Source organism: Lepisma saccharinum, chromosome 14, assembly GCF_977018435.1.
Source record: "Lepisma saccharinum chromosome 14, izLepSacc3.1, whole genome shotgun sequence".
Taxonomy (NCBI): Eukaryota; Metazoa; Arthropoda; class Insecta; order Zygentoma; family Lepismatidae; genus Lepisma; species Lepisma saccharinum.
The window spans coordinates 69,300,240-69,319,232 of record NC_139242.1 but is presented as its reverse complement, the minus strand read 5'-3'; the positions used below and the strand labels follow the sequence as shown (position 1 = coordinate 69,319,232).

The window sequence follows — 18,993 nt, the reverse complement described above, 5'->3', positions numbered from 1 at the left end:
TCGACGAGCCCCAGTTTCCACGTCGAGTTATGTTCACAGATGAATGTAAATTCACTAGGGAGTGTGTTCTTAATTCTCGAAACAGCTATGTCAGGGCAGACGAAAACCCTCATGCAACGCATGTCTGGGGATTCCAGCAGAGATTTGCTATCAATGTGTAAGCAGGTATTCTGGACGGTCATGTGATCGGGCTGTACATTCTTGCAGCCAGGCTAACGGGTGCCGCATACTTGATCTTTCTACAGGAAATATTGACTCTGTTCTTGGATGCTGTGCCATTGAACGTCCGTTAGAAACTGTGGTTTCAGCACGATGGCGCACCGCCTCACTTTACACGTGACGTTCGGAGACATCTTAACCGAAGATTCGGGCAAAGGTGGATAGGCCGAGGTGGTCCAAATGTGGCCCCCACGATCGCCGGATTTAAGGCCATAGGACTATTTCTTGTGGGGTCGTATGAAGAGTATGGTGTACGAGACTCCTTTAGAGACAGAGGAAGAACTGCTGGCACGAGTTATGGTCGCTGCACAAATGATGGACGTGACACCAGGTGTGATGGAGCGAGTGTACCAGAACATGATTCGTCGGTACAATTTGTGCAACGACATTGGTGGTCGTTACATCGAGCCACTGTTGTAGTTGAGCAGTGCCGTATGGAACACATCCAGTGCAGAAGACAGAAACAAATTGATGCTTTTCACTGTTGACAAGTGTTATTGTGATCAATTAATAGTATGTTTCTTTTTAGTTCCCTTGGCATTGTTACCAAATAAATTTGTTTATTATGTACTGAGTCACACGTCGTTCAATTCTGTACCTTAAGTAACACCTCATTTGACATAGTTGCAATAAGTGATTACACTTTAGGTCATCAGATGATATTCTGACGTCATGTACTGCCTACCTGGTTGCATACCAACACAGGCACATCCGACACATTGTCAGGGTAACGGTACATTTCCGGACATGGGTTCCTATTCCAAAAATTGTCTACTCATTCCCCTCTACTAGTCCTAGGAGTTTGTAAGGGGAATTTCCGAGCACCCTGTATATCTCGACCAGTTTTCTTAATTTAGCTACAACAGATTTTACTCTTGGGACTTGCCTGTTGCAATGTAAAATTCATTTATTCTCATAACAATGCCCATGTGAAGGTGATCAATGATCAAGGTTTTTACATGCCCGTGGATAAGTTTTTATTTGTACAGTTCATACTGTATGATGATGCAGCATGGATCTGTGAAATTTCCTTAATGGATATTACAGTACTTTAGACACATCACTTGTTTGAGAGGCAATGGTTAACTTTAGGATGATTGATTGGATTGAATTGGTATTTTAAAAGCTAATCAGGACTGGACGTACAGTTTAAAGTGGGATCCAAACCACTATGTGCATCCACCGGGTAACTTGTAACCATGTAACATGCAATACTGCTGTATTAAGGGTGGAAAGCTGTTCTCGGCAGTTTAAAAACACTTTTAAATAAATAAATAAACTTTAGGATGGATGAGACACATTGTATGTGCGCTATAGAGTTGCTCACCATCAGATAGTAAGTCATTTAAGCAGCAGATACTCACACTTTTTCTGTTGCTTTGTTAAAATTATTTCCGAGCATGTTCTGCACAACTACTATGCTATCATAAACAGCAAAGCCATATTAGCCTCACTGACTTGATAGGTGGGAAAACTCAAAACTGTTCTGAAAATATATTGCCTCTATTATAAAAAAACCTCCTCTTCCCTATTTTGCATTTTTACTCACGAAGTTTTCACCCTGGTCCGTTGAAAAAGTGTATACAGAATCTACTCTTCTACACTAAATAAAATAGTTTGCCTTTTACATTTGTGTTTAGAAAGAGGTCCTTGATTACACACACTTATGTGGTAATGTTTTTTATACAGTGGAACCTTGTTTTTATATTTGACTTTCATTTTCCCAACAAAAGAAGTTGTAAAATTATCCTCTTAATTAATTTCCCACAAATTTTTTAGTCACAGTTCTCTGAGCACTGTTTAAATTGTGCATTTCAGAGAGAGGACTTGTACACTGAAGAAATGGAAAATTTTACACTAAATTGTGTAGAGCCTAAAGGTAGATTGTAAAATTTGAAGTTCCACTATATATGAAATTTCGTGTATGCGCGCTTTTAGTTAACAACTAGTATCTTTTTTTATAGTACATCTTGCCTGCAATTGTACACATAAACAATCAGCCCAGGTTAGGAAGAGGAGATGGACCGATTGCATTGGTTTTGGCACCAACCCGTGAGCTGGCACAACAGATTCAGCAAGTAGCCAATGAATTTGGAGCTTCATCTCGCATCCGCAACACATGTGTCTTTGGTGGAGCACCAAAGGTGCCTCAGGTATGTTCGAGTTTTTTTGTTTCCTGTGAGCATGTGGGACTGGAATAGAAAAGTAATTCTGCGTAAAAATGAAAAAGTTGGCTGCCTTTCTAGAATTGTATTCCATTGAAACTAGGGTCACTGGATATATCTAGTGACTTTTTCTTGAAAGTTTAAAATATGAAACTTATTCTGGACACATTGGTAATGTATTTTATTAATTTATTGATAATTTTATGCAACACTGTAAATTTTAAGATTGACAAATTTCGGAATGCAATGAACACAGAAAAGTGGCAATATTCTAATCTAAGCATAGCACCAAACTTTCTTTTTTTAAAAAAAATATGGCAGATAGTTGAATTGTACTCAAATATAATACAGTGGAAACTGATTTTACGTTCCTCGGTTTTACATTTTCCTAGATTTTACATTTTCCTGCAATTTAACTTTTTTCATCTTGGTCCCCTGAAAAACGTAAAATCGAGGTTCCACTGTAATGGGATCTGCAAAATGTGCATCGTCATGTTTCCCTTGTAAAATTATGCAACCCGCAGACTATGGCAGTATTGAAGTGTTCCCTTTACACCAGTTTCAATGACCCGTGTTTTTCTTTCAGGCAAGAGACTTGGAACGTGGTGTTGAAATTTGCATTGCCACTCCTGGCCGTTTGATTGACTTCCTGGAAAGAGGAACAACTAACTTAAGACGCTGTACTTACTTAGTTTTGGACGAAGCTGATCGTATGCTGGATATGGGTTTTGAACCACAAATCAGGAAGATTTTGGAACAAATTAGGGTGAGCCTTCTTTCAGTACTAGTTGTTGGTAGAATTGCTCAACATCAATTTTCAAGCAGTTTTTTAGTACTAACTATGGAATTAATATGTGCCAGAAGCCTCCCCAATGGCGCAGTGGGTGCATCGTTGCCTTGTAATCAAGGGGTCCCGGGTTAGATTCCCGGTGCAGGCACATAGTGGTTCGGATCCCACTTTAAACTGTAGGTCCAGTCCCGATTAGCCTTACTGTGCATAAAGTGGACTTAAAACACCAAATCAATCAATCAAATAATACGTGCCTGAACTAAATCTAGAGAAGTTTTGCTCCGGATGGGACTAATTAATTTGTACTCTTATCTGTTGGTATTGAAATGTGTATCTATAATTGTTGTATTGGTAAAATTGCTGATAATTTTGGAAGTAAATGTCTAATTATGCAGTTTCTGTAACATACATTTATTAAGAAGGTGGTTGTTTTGTTGATTGCAGCCTGATCGCCAGACACTCATGTGGTCTGCTACTTGGCCAAAGGAAGTGAGAGCACTGGCTGAAGATTTCTTGCAGGATTATATTCAGATCAACATTGGATCTCTATCGTTGGCTGCCAATCACAACATTCTACAGATTATTGACGTATGCCAGGAACATGAAAAAGAAACAAAGTATGTAAATTGTATTTATAACTTAATTTATTGTAAAATTTTTCACCATTAGCTTCATCGTTTGTCTGTTTCTGCACGAACTACTGCTTAAAAGGTCTGGTTTCAAAACCAAAAAAGCAACAAATCCACGTTAATTTCAATACTTATTTTGTGGAAAAGTTAAGTGTGAAACTACTTTGTTTCTCCAAAAATTCTAATTGTAATTGTAGTTTGGGTACATTTTATTTTGAAATATTTTGGAAGTGCACTTATATTCAATGTGTGTGGTTTTCATGGCTCTGGTTAAGGAAAATAGTGATTGTGATTGATCTATGGGCATTTTCCCTAAATTTCCTTTTTGTACATAAAATCTCATTAATAAATACAGGTGAGTTTAAATGTGACCATTTTAAGGTCAAACTGAGGTGTGAGCCTGCCTTACGTTGTGCTCAACACAAACCTGCATCTACATGAAATATCAGGTCAGCTGGTCCTGTCATATCCTGTGTTATGGCTTTCTACATAGGCTATTACAGATATAGTGATACAGTATACGTTTCGCGATAGTACGTTTTTTCTGGCAGTTCCTGCCAATTCCCATAAGGCTGCATGCTATTATATTTCAGTTATATGATTTTTCCAGTTATACGTTCAACGAGTTTAGTCCCAACAAGAAAGAGACTTCAGTTAAAAGTTTTTAACTGTTTGCTGGAAAGACTGCTGCTTTTGGAGTTCAAGATTTCCGTGATGATAACATCTGCCACCCGTTCCCATACAGATTTTCTTATCAGCTGCAAACATGGGACCAGACTCTTGACTTGGAATTCTATTTTTGTCGCTTGCGTCTGAGAGAAGGGGAGGGGATATGCACCCTTGAACAAAATTGGCCTGTGCTAAATAATCCTGCTGTTGTTCTTTGCATTTCCTTCCTGCACTTACTAAAAAGATATGTACATCATGTAAGTCCTGCACTTACTAAAAAGATATGTACATCATGTAAGTCCTGCACTTACTAAAAAGATATGTACATCATGTAAGTGTTCTTTCCTATACCTTTTGACCTAAATCCTCAATCAACACTTTCTCGATAAGGCACCACGTCAGGTGTCTGAAAACAACACTTTCTCGATGAGGCACCATGTCAGGTGTCTGAAAACATCGCATTAACCTGAAGAAGGAGGTAGTATAACCTTTGAAATGTTGTTTTACCAATTTCATGCTCACACACGTAAGTTACTGATTTTTAATCTTTTAACCTTTAGTTGATATTACATATCCTCATAGAGTGGTATGTTATTGTCGCTGAATCGCAATTCAGTAATTATGCAAAATTTCGGAATTCTGTGATTTCAGTTTTCTTTTTTCTTTTTCAAAGTAGCGACACTGGCATTACATATCCTCATGCGCGGCCGTGCTTCCCTCGAAATTTGGTTAACCCAAATTATTGTGAGGCACAATGTGTAAATTTTACCTTCGCTAAAAGCCAAGTTTTTCTTGTGTAACTTTTTTTTTTTATTCTTATATAGTGTGTGTCATCCCTCCTGTTCTTGGCATGCCTCCACATTTTTCCATGGTGGAGCATGAGTGCTTGCTGGAGGGAAAGTAAAGTGGAATTTTGCCTTCGGTGTTCAGGCTAGCAGTGCTTGAATTCCCATCCTCTGAAATCCATACAGAAGCTTTAATAATTTTAGATATGGTCTATATGTGAAATGAAACAAGATACATAGTAATCCTATTGTAAACATTTTGAGGTACTGCTTAGGAAATGGAAATTTCTTCATGTATTTTGCAAGCTATATTGATTGTTTTTGAGTTGTCATTCTGAAATTTCTGTTTGGAATCGCTACAGTACCCAGTATATACAGAGAGATAAGCAAAATGGTGTAGTTTCACTTAAAGATTAAAGAGCAGATATTTCACGTCACAAGCAGTTATCTTAAAATTACTCAACCAAGGCTCACAACATGCTTGTTTGTCCAAATGTTTGGATCAACTTCAATCCTTCTTTGTGACTAGAAAAGTTACTAGCGAGATATGGTAGAGGTTAAAACTATCATAATCGGGCATAGCACAATTCCCATGGAAGTATCTTAATAAGTCTACTGCCTCAGTGTGTGTAGTGGAATTTAAACTTTCAACACAAGATTTTTGAGATTGGAAACATAGCTCAGATAAGCTTTCCACTTTCAAGTGTTTATATTCTTGTATAGTGTGTGTCATCCCTCCTGTTCTTGGCATGCCTCCACATTTTTTCCATGGTGGAGCATGAGTGCTTGCTGGAGGGAAAGTAAAGTGGAATTTTGCCTTCGGTGTTCAGGCTAGCAGTGCTTGAATCCCCATCCTCTGAAATCCATACAGAATTTCATAATTTTAGATATGGTCTAGATGTCAAGTGAAACAAGATTCATAGTAATGCTATTGTAAACATTTTGAGGTCTGCTTAGGAAATGGAAATTTCTTCCTGTATTTTTCAAGCTGAGTTGATTATAATGTTTTGTGTTGCATCAAATCTGAAATTTCCCTTTCGGATCACCATTAGAGTACTGCATGGAACCACTTTCACTTGCTTGTACTTGATAAGTCTGTTACCCTTGACCAAGCTATGATCTAGCATATACAATGGAATATCATTGTAAACACATGTATGTAGTTTATGCCACAATCATACAGTAGAACCCCGATTTTATGTTCCCGGATTTTAAATTTTCCCACATTTTAAGTTTTTAAATCTTGTTCCCCTGAAAAATATATAGTCGAGGTTCCACTGTATTTCATTTTCATATATCACTGTGTATTGGTAAGCTACATTTAAAAACTTGGAGATTATTTGTTCACTTAAGTTTCATTTTCATGATCCATATTTGAGAGCCCACTACCACACACACATTATGTATATGTGTACTACTGGACTTGTGTATCCAGCATTGTCCATGTGGATTATTTGATGCTCGAGCAAAATAATCTTCCTGCAGCGCTACTGTAGTACCCAGTAAGTACTGAGAGAAGATCAAAGTGACTTCGTATCACTAGTTCTAAAAAAGCTGATATTTCATGCTGCATGCAGTAATCTAAAAAATAACCAAGCAAGGGTCTGAACAGTTTTAGTTGTCAAATTTTGGAACAACTGCAATCCTTTGTGGCTGGAAAAGTTATTAGCAAGATGAGGTAAAGGTTAAACTGTATCGGACATAGGACAATTCTCAACTAAAGGAGGCTACTGCTGACAGTGTATCCTGGAATTTCAACTTTCAGCACAAGGTTTCCGAGACTGGAAACATAGCTCAGATAAGCTTTCCACTTTCAAGTGTTTATTCTTGTATAGTGTGTGTCATCTCTCCTGTTCTTGGCATGCCTCCACATTTTTCCATGGTGGAGCATGAGTGCTTGCTGGAGGGAAAGTAAAGTGGAATTTTGCCTTCGGTGTTCAGGCTAGCAGTGCTTGAATCCCCATCCTCTGAAATCCATACAGAATTTCATAATTTTAGATATGGTCTAGATGTCAAGTGAAACAAGATGCAGAGTAATGCTATTGTAATCATTTTGAGGTTCTGCTTAGGAAATGGAAATTTCTTCGTGTATTTTGCAAGCTAAATTGATTGTTTTTGAGTTGTCATTCTGAAATTTCTGTTTGAATCGCTACAGTACCCAGTATATACAGAGAGATAAGCAAAATGGTGTAGTTTCACTTAAAGATTAAAGAGCAGATATTTCACGTCACAAGCAGTTATCTTAAAATTACTCAACCAAGGCTCACAACATGCTTGTTTGTCCAAATGTTTGGATCAACTTCAATCCTTCTTTGTGACTAGAAAAGTTACTAGCGAGATATGGTAGAGGTTAAAACTATCATAATCGGGCATAGCACAATTCCCATGGAAGTATCTTAATAAGTCTACTGCCTCAGTGTGTGTAGTGGAATTTAAACTTTCAACACAAGATTTTTGAGATTGGAAACATAGCTCAGATAAGCTTTCCACTTTCAAGTGTTTATATTCTTGTAGTGTGTGTCATCCCTCCTGTTCTTGGCATGCCTCCACATTTTTTCCATGGTGGAGCATGAGTGCTTGCTGGAGGGAAAGTAAAGTGGAATTTTGCCTTCGGTGTTCAGGCTAGCAGTGCTTGAATCCCCATCCTCTGAAATCCATACAGAATTTCATAATTTTAGATATGGTCTAGATGTCAAGTGAAACAAGATTCATAGTAATGCTATTGTAAACATTTTGAGGTCTGCTTAGGAAATGGAAATTTCTTCTTGTATTTTGCAAGCTGAATATGTTTTGAGATGCCTCTATTCTGAAATTTCCATGTTTGGATCACCATTAGAGTACTCATGGGACCACTTTTGCTTGATCGTACTTGGTAAGTCTGTCACCTCCGAGCATATACAATGGAATATCATTTTAATGTGACAGTAATCGTAGAGACACGTGTGTGGTTTTAGCCACAATCATATAGAGTGGAACCCAGATTGTACATTTTGCCGCGTTATAAGTTCAGTCTTGATGGCCCCAACATAGCAAAATACAGGGTGTATATAGAAGTGTACTGATACAGGGCATGCCACCAGTTTATTTGTATCGTCATTAGTTTCTAATTTATTAATAATTTAAATGTGTCCAGACACTTTGTGTACACAGTGTATTATAAAATTTTCCACGATTGTGTTTTTAATCTTGTTCCCCTGAAAAACGTGTATCGGTAAGCTACATTTAAACATGAAGATGATTATGTTCACTTAAGATTCATTTTCACTGCATCTGTCACTTCACGAACCATGTTTGAGAGCCCACTACCATACACACATTATTTGTGTGTCTACTACTGTATTTATGTATGTACTACTGAACTTCGAGTGTATGCCGCTTGTTTTGCCTGTTCGAGCCTTTTCCGTGCTAACTATTTAATGCTTGAGCAAACTTATCTTCCTGCAGCACTCTTAGTATAGTACCGAGTAAATGCTGAGAGAGGATCAAAGTGGCTTTGCATCATTAGTTCTAAAAAAAGCTGATATTTCATGCTACATGCAGTAATCTTAAAATTAACCAAGCAAGGGTCTAAACAGGTTTGGTTGCCCAAATTTTTTTGGATCAACTGCAATCCTTCATAGATGGAAGAGTTATTAGCAAGGTGAGGTAAAGGTTAAACTGTATCAGACATAGGACAATTGTCAACTAAGGGAGTATACTGCTTGACAGTGTGTCCTGGAATTTCAACTTACAGCACAAGGTTTCCGAGACTGGAAACATAGCTCAGATAAGCTTTCCACTTTCAAGTGTTTATATTCTTGAGTGTGTGTCATCCCTCCTGTTCTTGGCATGCCTCCACATTTTTCCATGGTGGAGCATGAGTGCTTGCTGGAGGGAAAGTAAAGTGGAATTTTGCCTTCGGTGTTCAGGCTAGCAGTGCTTGAATCCCCATCCTCTGAAATCCATACAGAATCTTTCATAATTTTAGATAGTGGTTTTGGTGTGAAATAAAACAAGGGATGCTGTAATTTTATTGTAAAACATTTGGAGGTGCCACTTAGGAAATTGAAATATTGCCTTCCATTTCACAATTGCATTTCATTATAACCTGAGGGATAAACGAAATGACATGAGTTGCACAGTAAAATCATGTAAAACAGAATGGGAATACCAATATTGTGAACTTGGGTCAAATTTAATTTGTGCAAGAAAGTAGGTTCCGGTACTGTTACAGAACCTTCTTTATGCATAGAGGTACTTAGTCATGAAGAAGTGAGTTTTATAGAATGATAGGTATTGTACACTTTTCACAAATAGTTTGGAATATTGTTATATTAGGCAATAGGTGATAGGCACGGTGCATATGTTGACAAAAACACAAGCATTCCAAGGCTGTGCGTTTCACCTAATGCCTAATACAGTGTTTGTCCGGAAAGTAATAGGACTGATTTTTTTTTGCCGCGACTGTACTTCGGAGCGCGCGCGCACTGACTGTATTCGGTAGAGGGGGTTCCTACCTAACCTACAAGCGGCTAGTCAGTTGTCTCCGAGCACCCGGAGAGTCAGGACAGGCTTTTTCGCGCGACGTGTTTCTGTGAGTGGTGCAAGCCGAAAATGCAGCGTTCGTTAGAGCAGAGGTACGCGATTAAATTCTGTGTGAAACTCGGTAAATCTGCGACAGAGACGTTTGATATGATCAAGCAGGCTTACCCAGATGATACTTTAGCAAGAAGTGGTGTGTTTCGGTGGCACAAGGCCTTTTCGGAGGGCCGGGAAGAGACTGCGTCTCCTCGCCCAAAAAAGGCAAGAATGAGCAAATCCAAAGTGAAAACGATGCTCATTGTCTTTTTTGACATCAAAGGCATCGTCCACCATGAATTTGTTCCTCCTGGACAAACCGTCAACGCCAAGTTTTATGTGGAAGTGCTCAAGAGACTCAAACGAAGGGTCAATTGGGTCCGACAAGACATCGCAGCCGACTGGAAGTTGCACCACGACAACGCCTCGGCTCTCACCGCCTTTCTTGTGACCAGCTACCTGACCAAGGCAGGCATCCCAACGCTTCCGCAGCCGGCCTACAGCCCAGATGTGCCCCCCCCCCCCCCCCCGGACTTCTTTTTGGTTCCTCGCCTGAAAAGGCCAATGAAAGGCAAGCATTTTGAGACGACAGAGGGGATCCAAGCATCTTGCACCGCGGCTCTAAAGGCTATTCCGGAGAATGCCTTCCGTGACGCCTTCAATGATTGGAAATCAAGCTGGCAGCGCTGTATCGACGCAGAAGGAGACTACTTTGAAAGCTTTTAAAGAATTGTAACGATTGGCTCAATAATTTTTTTTAAATAGACTCAGTCCTATTACTTTCCGGACAAACCCTGTATAACAATATTTCAAATTTTTTGTGAGGAGTGTAAAATTTTATGTGTTTTCAATATGTATAAATGGTGATACTTGTGTATACAGATAGAATTGGTTAAGTTACATTTAAAATGTATAAATTTTTGTAGTAATAGTTGATATTATTCAGGTTTTGTAATTTACACAAATTAGAGAAATTGTGCTGCAGTATCATGGCATTCTTCAAAAGAAAGATTGAAATTGTGTGGTTGCATAGTCTGAAAAGTGTAAAAGTAAGATGTATTCAAGTCCTCCAAAAATAAAAGGGGGGGGGGCTCAATTGAAGTGTCTTCCTTGAATATGTTGTTGAATGGAAAATAATGGTAGCACTATTTGTTGCAGGTTGCTAAAGCTTTTGGGAGAAATAGCAGCAGAGAAGGAGAATAAGACAATAATTTTTGTGGAAACTAAGAGGAAGGTGGATGACATTACAAGGAGTATTCGCCGTGATGGGTAAGCTTTTTGTGTGAAAGTGGTTTGCCTTCAGAAATCAGAAGCATGGTGTCATATAAGTTTTTAGTGTTGGAAGCCAGTGTTACATTGCTGTGAACATATATTGACATCGTAACTTTAGTGATAAACTGCCAGTTTCTTCTACAAGCTTTCGACTGTTGTTTTACGTAACATGCAGCACGATCCCTTTATTTTACGTTGTACTGCTGCCTATGCAGAAATAATAGTAATGTGAATTGTAAAATTAATGAGTTGGTTTATTGAGACCAGGAGGTAGGTGCACAGTACAGCGAAAATGTCATTTTTGTACATGTAAAAGTTGATAGTTGGTAGGTAACTCACTGATGTGCTAATTTGGCTGGACCTACAGTTGAAAGTAGAATGTTAACTACTGACATGTCCTCTTTAGGGAACAATTTGTAAGGTTAAATTATTGAATCACGAAAATATCTATTACAGTTTTGTCTACAGTATGATTTCTGTGGGACTTGTAGTTGTAAGTTCATCTCGATCCCATATTTAGTATTTTATTTTCCTTTTTTTGTATGCTTTCAGGTGGTCTGCAATGAGTATTCATGGAGATAAATCTCAACCAGAGAGAGATTGGGTGTTAAATGGTAAGTGTTTGCATAGCTTCATATTGTGAAACTTGTGCTTATAACTTGCTACACAGATTAACATTGGTAACTCCTCTAATTTGCTTCTGTTAGTCTTTGAGGTAATATATGGTGAATGTGAACTCTGCATCAGGTAAAGGGGAAAATAGGCATTAAAGGGTGGAACAGAAAACACACACCCAAAACATTTTGCACAAAAATGGATCTGGTTGTTAACATTGTAAACAGGTCTTTTGTAAATGCCATCTTTCTGAATAAAGTAGTTGTAACAATCGAGTTAATTACAGTGGAACATCCATTATATGTTTTCAGGGGTATGTGTCTAAAAACTTTATAATGCAGGAAAATGAAAAATTATTTGGGGTTCCACTGCATTGTATATCGCATCATCCACTCAGGTTATATGAACAAAAACAGAATAAATAACTTGACATATGGAATATATTACTTCCATCAGTAGTTTGAATTTTAGCTTTTAAAATTACTTTACAACTGCATTAATAAGTATGAAAACTACTATAAATTGTTATGGTACGATATGAGAAATTATTCTGTTCAATTACAAGCACTTTTTTGTTTCAGAATTCCGAAATGGAAAAGTTTCTATTCTTGTAGCTACAGATGTAGCTGCTCGAGGCTTGGGTAAGTACAGAACTCAATTATTGTAGGTTTAATCACAATTGGAAGTTGTAGCACAATGAGAACCGGATGTAAGAAGTTTGAACGTGTATTACATTCTGGTGGAGAAATCCATCCTATATGGTGTCTTGAACTAGTGACTTAGCCATAAAGGACAACGTGCTGCACTTGGGGTTTCGTGTAGTGTTAAGGTGGTGGAGTTAAGATTGTCAGGTTCCAGACTGGTTGATGAATCAGATGCCCAGGATTGTTACGAGAATTCATGATCTCCCCCGAAGTACAACAGCAGCTGCATGTAGTATTGTCGTTAACACTAGTAGGCTCAGGTATTTTTGTCTTTCAATTTTCTGATGGAACTCTCTCGCAAGGCTCGTTTGTGAGTTGCCATTCCAGCCTTTTGATCAGATGTTCTTTTGATGGAGCTTCTAAAAGTAGAAATCCAATTTTAATTGAAACACCTGATTTTCATTGTTTGGAAATAAGGGCTGGTGTAGTAAAAAATTAATGATAGCTGTGTTTATTTCGTGAAACTACAGAATCTACTTACAATTGCCCCATAAATTTTTTTTCCCCTTGTTGTTTTTCCCAAAGTGACACACAAACAGATGTTCAATCATCTAGTAATTCCATGTATGATGGGCTACTATTTGTATCAGTATAAATATATTTACTGGAAATTAGCTATTTCTAATGCACTTATGTATACCATTCTGGTGTCATTAGACAGAACTTTTTTTTTATAGCATACCCATTAATGTTTTGATTATGTAAATCACCGATAGACATCACGATATGTAATGCTTCAAAAAAAAATCATGCAATGCTATGTCAAGGGTTACTTAAATCTAGTAACATTTCAGAATCTTATTGAGTCCTAATGGAGTAAAGTTAAGGAAGTCAGACTATACAGCTTGAGCAATCTTAAATATCAATGCAGACTGCAGTTTTGACTTTAATGTTCGTTCTTACATAATTACATCCAAAGTTGCGAACAAGATAATGCTGAAATGACATTGTCTACTGTATAGCCTTCCTAGAAGTAAGGAGGGGCTGGGAGAGGTAATTCATGTCGACTCGGGGGGGGGGGGGGGGGGGTGAAATAGGAGGATGTTCATCCTTTGCCAAAGGAACAAACATACATCTACGAATTTATGTAATCAAATTATAAAATACCCATCTATTCTTACTTTTCTAATAACATGTAAGACAGACAGATTCACATTTAAGTGCTAGGTTGGTATAATTTACCTGGGATGAGTGAGGACGCTATTCTGTTGCTGGTTCTAATTTAAACCCCCCCAAGCTCCTTTTTACTTTTCCTCCAAAACTCCGATCATTCCCCTCTCTACGTCAACACCCTTACCACATCTTACATTAGCACAGCTCCGTATTCCAACTCATGCTGACGCTTACACTTCCTCATTCCTTCCAGACATGCCCTTCTCCGGGAAAAAATTTCAGAATTGAAATTTTGAAAAGTAAAATTGAAAATATACCAACATTAGCATGTACCAACCTAGGCACCAAAAGAAGAAAGGATAACAAGAAATATTCGTAGTACACGATCGAGAAATAAAATATTCATAAAAGTAGTGTTCGAACGTTTGTGCATTGATTAAAAAAATATATATTGTTGAAATGTCTATATGAATTAAATCAAGAATATTTCCTAGAAATGGATTTTCTACTTGCAAGAACTGCATCAAACAAAATAATCTGAAAACTTGGGTGGCATCTCATAACCCACCCTTGGAAGTTCTTTTCTGTTTTAAAACTTTTTACCTGGTTGAGCAGATCAGAACCTTGATCAGGATAAAGAATAGTTAGATACCTGTTGTCTGCTAGTGTTAAAATCTTTCTAACAAAGTCATTTGGTTCGTATTGGATCAAAACTTCTCAAGAAACATGCAGCGGTATTGAAATGGAGGGGTAACCACTTTAGGTGGCTGTCACTGCACGCTTGAGGTATCATTTCTGAGGACTACAATTATACATGTACATATATGCAGTGGTGTGAAGAAGTGAGAGAAAGAAGAAAGCCTGAAGAATTCAAAATGTAAAGTCAAATGCACAGGATTTTTTACGGTGGTCTCACTAGTCACTTCCCTGAGATTCTGAGCTGTCAGCAGATGATTGGAGTTAGCATTTTAAGGAAGATGCTACATTTCTGCTTGGATATTGGCAGAAGCACTATCTTTTTATAGTTTTTACCTCTTATTTCTGAACGTTTACTAAACTAGATGTAGCTGTTTCTTCTCTTTTAATCCAGTTTCCATTTTGTGAAAAGGATATAGTTCCTAAATTAGGTAGTGTTGAACTGAGTATTGATCCTCTATGATGGAGTCCTGATATGTTTGCGCATTTATAATTTAATTTCCTGGTGCCAATAAAACACGTAACATTGTAGATGCAGTAAACATGGTTTTAATATTGTATAGGTGATGTTCTGTATTTGCACATTGCAAATTTAATTGGTTTTTCAAATTAATTTAAAAGACCACTACCCTCATCAACAAAGGATAATGTAACTTTTGTTAATGAAGGCAGTGGTACCTTGAAATTGACTGGGGGGAAAAATATGACATTTGTAATGTGGAAATATTTAACATCGGCAATAGTGTTGTAAAAGTGTTCCCACATTTTACATTTTGCACATCACAAGTGCATCATAAGCACTTAAAACTATACAGTTCAGATTCCACTATATTCTGTTTCAGAATGACACATAAGAAAGTTAGTACTCTCTTTGCACTTCTTATTCTTTTGAAAATGTGTTGTAATGCTTTGGGTACTTCTCCATTTTTTGTAATATGTGCTGGATTTCCTTATGTAGTCTGATTAATATTACTATAATTGAACATGTTGGGCTGGTAGAAAAGCACACGTTAATAATGTCTGGTCATGATAGAAACTGTTTGAGTACCCTGAAGTTGATACCTATCTGTAGCATTACAGGGTTTTTACAACCTGCAACACTGGAGATATTTGAATCAGTTGTGCTTTATCATGACTGAAGTTTCCACATATTTGTAAAATGTGATTCAATAAATAAGCATTTTAGTAAAATGAAATACTTTGAAATGAGGTTTCTTGCAACCAGACATGCTGTATTATTTTCATATTTCTACTATAAAAAAAATATTACAGAATGCCTGGGAAAGTCTGGAATTTGTTTTGACAGAATGGATGGAAACCCATATCACTGGTAATGTTCTAGGTTCCAGATCCAACATGGAGTGTGCAAAATTCCAGAACTTCTCAGTTCATCCAGTGTCAAAAATAGATATCGTTAATTGCAATAGTTCATTGTTGACCAAGCTTGTTGAGTGGTTGACTTCACGACCCCGCCACAAAAGGATCCAGGTTCGAGTCCTGTCCTGGAAATGGTTCATCCTCATTGTCACTTAGCCAAATATTGCAGCTAAACATTGTAAAATAAAAAATCCTGTTTGCAATTATGACATAGATAGCAAAAAACATGAAGAGTAAAACTCTCAGTAAAGTTTTAGTGTTACATTTGTGCTGTAATTTTGTATGGTTCCACATTTGTGCTGTAATTTTGCATGGTTACAGTATTTGATTAGGTATCAGTTTATTCCTATTTTTAATGATCACACAGTGCCTCACTTACCATCTCTTTCCTCCATTTGTATGTCAGGTTTATTAATCATGCATCATTTTTTGAGCCAGGATTGCACTGTTAATGTTTATTACTCATTGAACCAACCCATTTTTCTTGTCTTACACATTTCTGATCATACATACATGGAACCCCGATTTTACATTTTCCTGCATTAAACATTCAATCTTGGTGGTCCGAACATAGCAAAATGTTATAAAATTTCCCTCAATGTTACATTTTTCAGTTTTGTCCCCTGAAAATCTTAAAATTGAGGTTCCACTGTATTCACCTCAGTGCTATTGATGCAAAAGACAAAGAAGGCTTTCGTGTGGTGTTTGCAAAAGACAAAGAAGGCTATGTTATAAAATTTCCCTCAATGTTACATTTTTCAGTTTTGTCCCCTGAAAATCTTAAAATTGAGGTTCCACTGTATTCACCTCAGTGCTATTGATGCAAAAGACAAAGAAGGCTTTCGTGTGGTGTTTGTTTCCAAAGTATGAAATCCTGTATAACTCCCTATTTCCTCTAGTTCAAGTGTCAGTTGTGCAATCTAAGTTTTTACTCTAAAACCCATTTTCATTTAATATTGAGCTAATTACTGCTTGAGCTTGACTTGGGACGTAAATGGATTACGTTAGAACAAAATGTTTTAGTAGTCTTTTATTTGGTTACTGTATTTTCTATCAGGAAGAAAGCTAAGGTTATCAGTGATATTGAAACAGGAACTCCCCAACAAAACCTTTTATTTTACAATTGCAATTTGTACTGTTTACACCATGAAAGTAAATAAAATAGCAGAAACTCTTCCATCAATGTTATTTGTATTTGTTGGTGTGTTCCTCTTTCTTTAAATGAAATATATATTTAGATTGAGTAATTGAGTAAATAATACTAATAGCAGTAGATACACATGTTTTTTTCTAGACCTACAGCTACATTAAAACTAAAGATTTTAGATGAAAGTTAGGGGAAAGTAGAATGTTCCATGTTACTTTGAATTTCCACTCAGTTCCCAAGTGTTGTTATCTGGACTCATTTTCGGACATCTCAAATCTTACTAACATGTTCATGTGCATGCACATCTATACTTTATCTGTGTGTACACAGTTTAGCTCCAAAAGCATGTGCATTTTACCATGCAGCTAAATTAAAGTTGAAAGACATGACCCTTCAACACAGTGAGACACTATGGGGTCGTTACAATCCAGAAGTGTCCACAACTACATATGGGTGTACCTTGCCAGGTATTGGCTCCAATCCTCTGAAAATTCGTGTTTTCATTCTTACCCGAATTTAGTATGTCATAACTAAAGTATAGAGGAGTCGTATAGCTCATCATACTGTACAAAACACGGTAAAGAGCAACTCTTGTACACCCTACTCCCAGTGGAGGGGAGGGGCAGAGTGAAGTAGACTTCCTTATGGCCAGAGTTGAACCGATAAAGGTGCATGGTGACTTTTGGCTGAAGGTTCCTTTCCTTGTGTTTGCTCTACAGTAATTGTATCATTCATAATTTTAGAGGAGCATATCATTTCAAAATATGTGTTGATGAAAACTGCTCCAGAAAACAACTTTACAGAACTGCTCCAGAAAACAACTTTACTTTACAGAACTCTTACATGCATTTTCCTTCATGTTAATAAGACAGAATTATGCACTACATTACAGGCTATTTATAGAAATGTTGAAACAGTAAAATTATCATATTGGATACATCCATGTGCTTATTGGCAAAAACCTGTTTAATTTGTCCCATCTCTACAAGCAAGCAAGTTATGTTAAGGATGAATTGATCATGGTTAAAATGCTATATCCCCTCAAAGGATACCAATGTCAAACATTTGCAATTTTGTATAAGAAGAAGAAACTATTTACTGTCATCAAAAACCTAAGAATGTGAGAAAGTGTAGATGAACATGTATTTTTTGTGTGTGTTTTAGTGTAATAAGCTATTGAAATGACTGCATACACTGCAATGTAAGTTCCTATGTGGAATTTTGTAGCCGAGAACGTGTATTTTTTGTTGGAAAGGTACAACATGAAGAAAATTGTCCGAACTTGTAATGTATGGAAAGATATTGTCCATGTGAAGAAAATTAATCTGCTGACAGACTATAAAATATCCTGTGCATGTTTCACATCTTGGGGCATAAACAAAAGTTCAAGCTGAGTTAGGATTGTTATTGCTCCGAGCTAGACTGCTTCTGAGGGTGTTCCCACTGTGTATATCTGTGTGTATATGCAAATTTGGTTCATGTTAGTAGTGTCCTTCCAACTACCTCGATCAAGAATTTATTTTTTCAAATACCTGAAAATAAGTTCAAGAACTAGTTGATAACTTCATGTATGTTATGATTATTGGTTGTTCCTACTGTGTGCTTTTACACTTCTCATGGACAGAAATATATAGTGTTTAGGGGTGTGTACAAGTTGACACTGAACAAGAATGTTATATTAAGCTTTAGGCACAAGTGCCTAATGAGATTGAAGTTGTCAATCACAGACTTTTCGTATATGTGCTGTGGTTTTCTTGGAAACTTTTGTTGCAATTATTGCATGGGATAAATTTGGAAATGCTTCATGCTTGTGATTTTTGGCAAGACACTAAATTTAAGCAAATTAACCTAAACATTGATATAAGTACAGGTAGTCAACATGCCACTTCATGGGAAGATTCCTTTCTAGAACCATAGTTTTTTCTTAAAATTACATCAGCATTGATGTGATACTTCGACAAGTAGTGTCATGTACAACTCGACCTCTCTGTTAACTGTGCAAATCCCTAACATAATTCTGATATTACACTGTGTGCGTAAAGTAATTCATGGTGTTTGAAACTGAAGTATTCCCTTGAGTGAGAAGTGAGTTACTGATATTATATAGGACATCTAGAAATAGTGCAGTGTTGCAGAAACTAACCAGAGAGTAATTGCACTTTTACAGCATGAAATCTATCATCTAAGTACTGGCTTGTTCACCATGGCTACACTTTTTACCCCGCTTTTAATTTCTGTCCACTGAGAAGTGGTAT

The 18,993-nt window shown here is 37.2% G+C and overlaps 1 protein-coding gene across 2 annotated transcripts in view; it reads left to right on the top strand.

Annotated features, from left to right (window-relative positions):
- LOC145998996 (uncharacterized) overlaps positions 1–18,993 on the top strand; it is a 37,105-nt gene that overhangs the window by 13,012 nt on the left and 5,100 nt on the right. For both annotated transcript variants that reach the window (XR_014443356.1, XM_083135849.1), the window contains exons 6-11: positions 2,184–2,372; positions 2,971–3,150; positions 3,619–3,791; positions 10,973–11,083; positions 11,639–11,700; positions 12,283–12,342. Coding sequence is in view for 1 of the 2 variants with exons in the window: in XM_083135849.1 (XP_082991975.1) it covers positions 2,184–2,372; positions 2,971–3,150; positions 3,619–3,791; positions 10,973–11,083; positions 11,639–11,700; positions 12,283–12,342 (775 nt within the window). In the remaining variant the exon portion in view is untranslated. The remainder of the gene's footprint in view (positions 1–2,183; positions 2,373–2,970; positions 3,151–3,618; positions 3,792–10,972; positions 11,084–11,638; positions 11,701–12,282; positions 12,343–18,993) is intronic.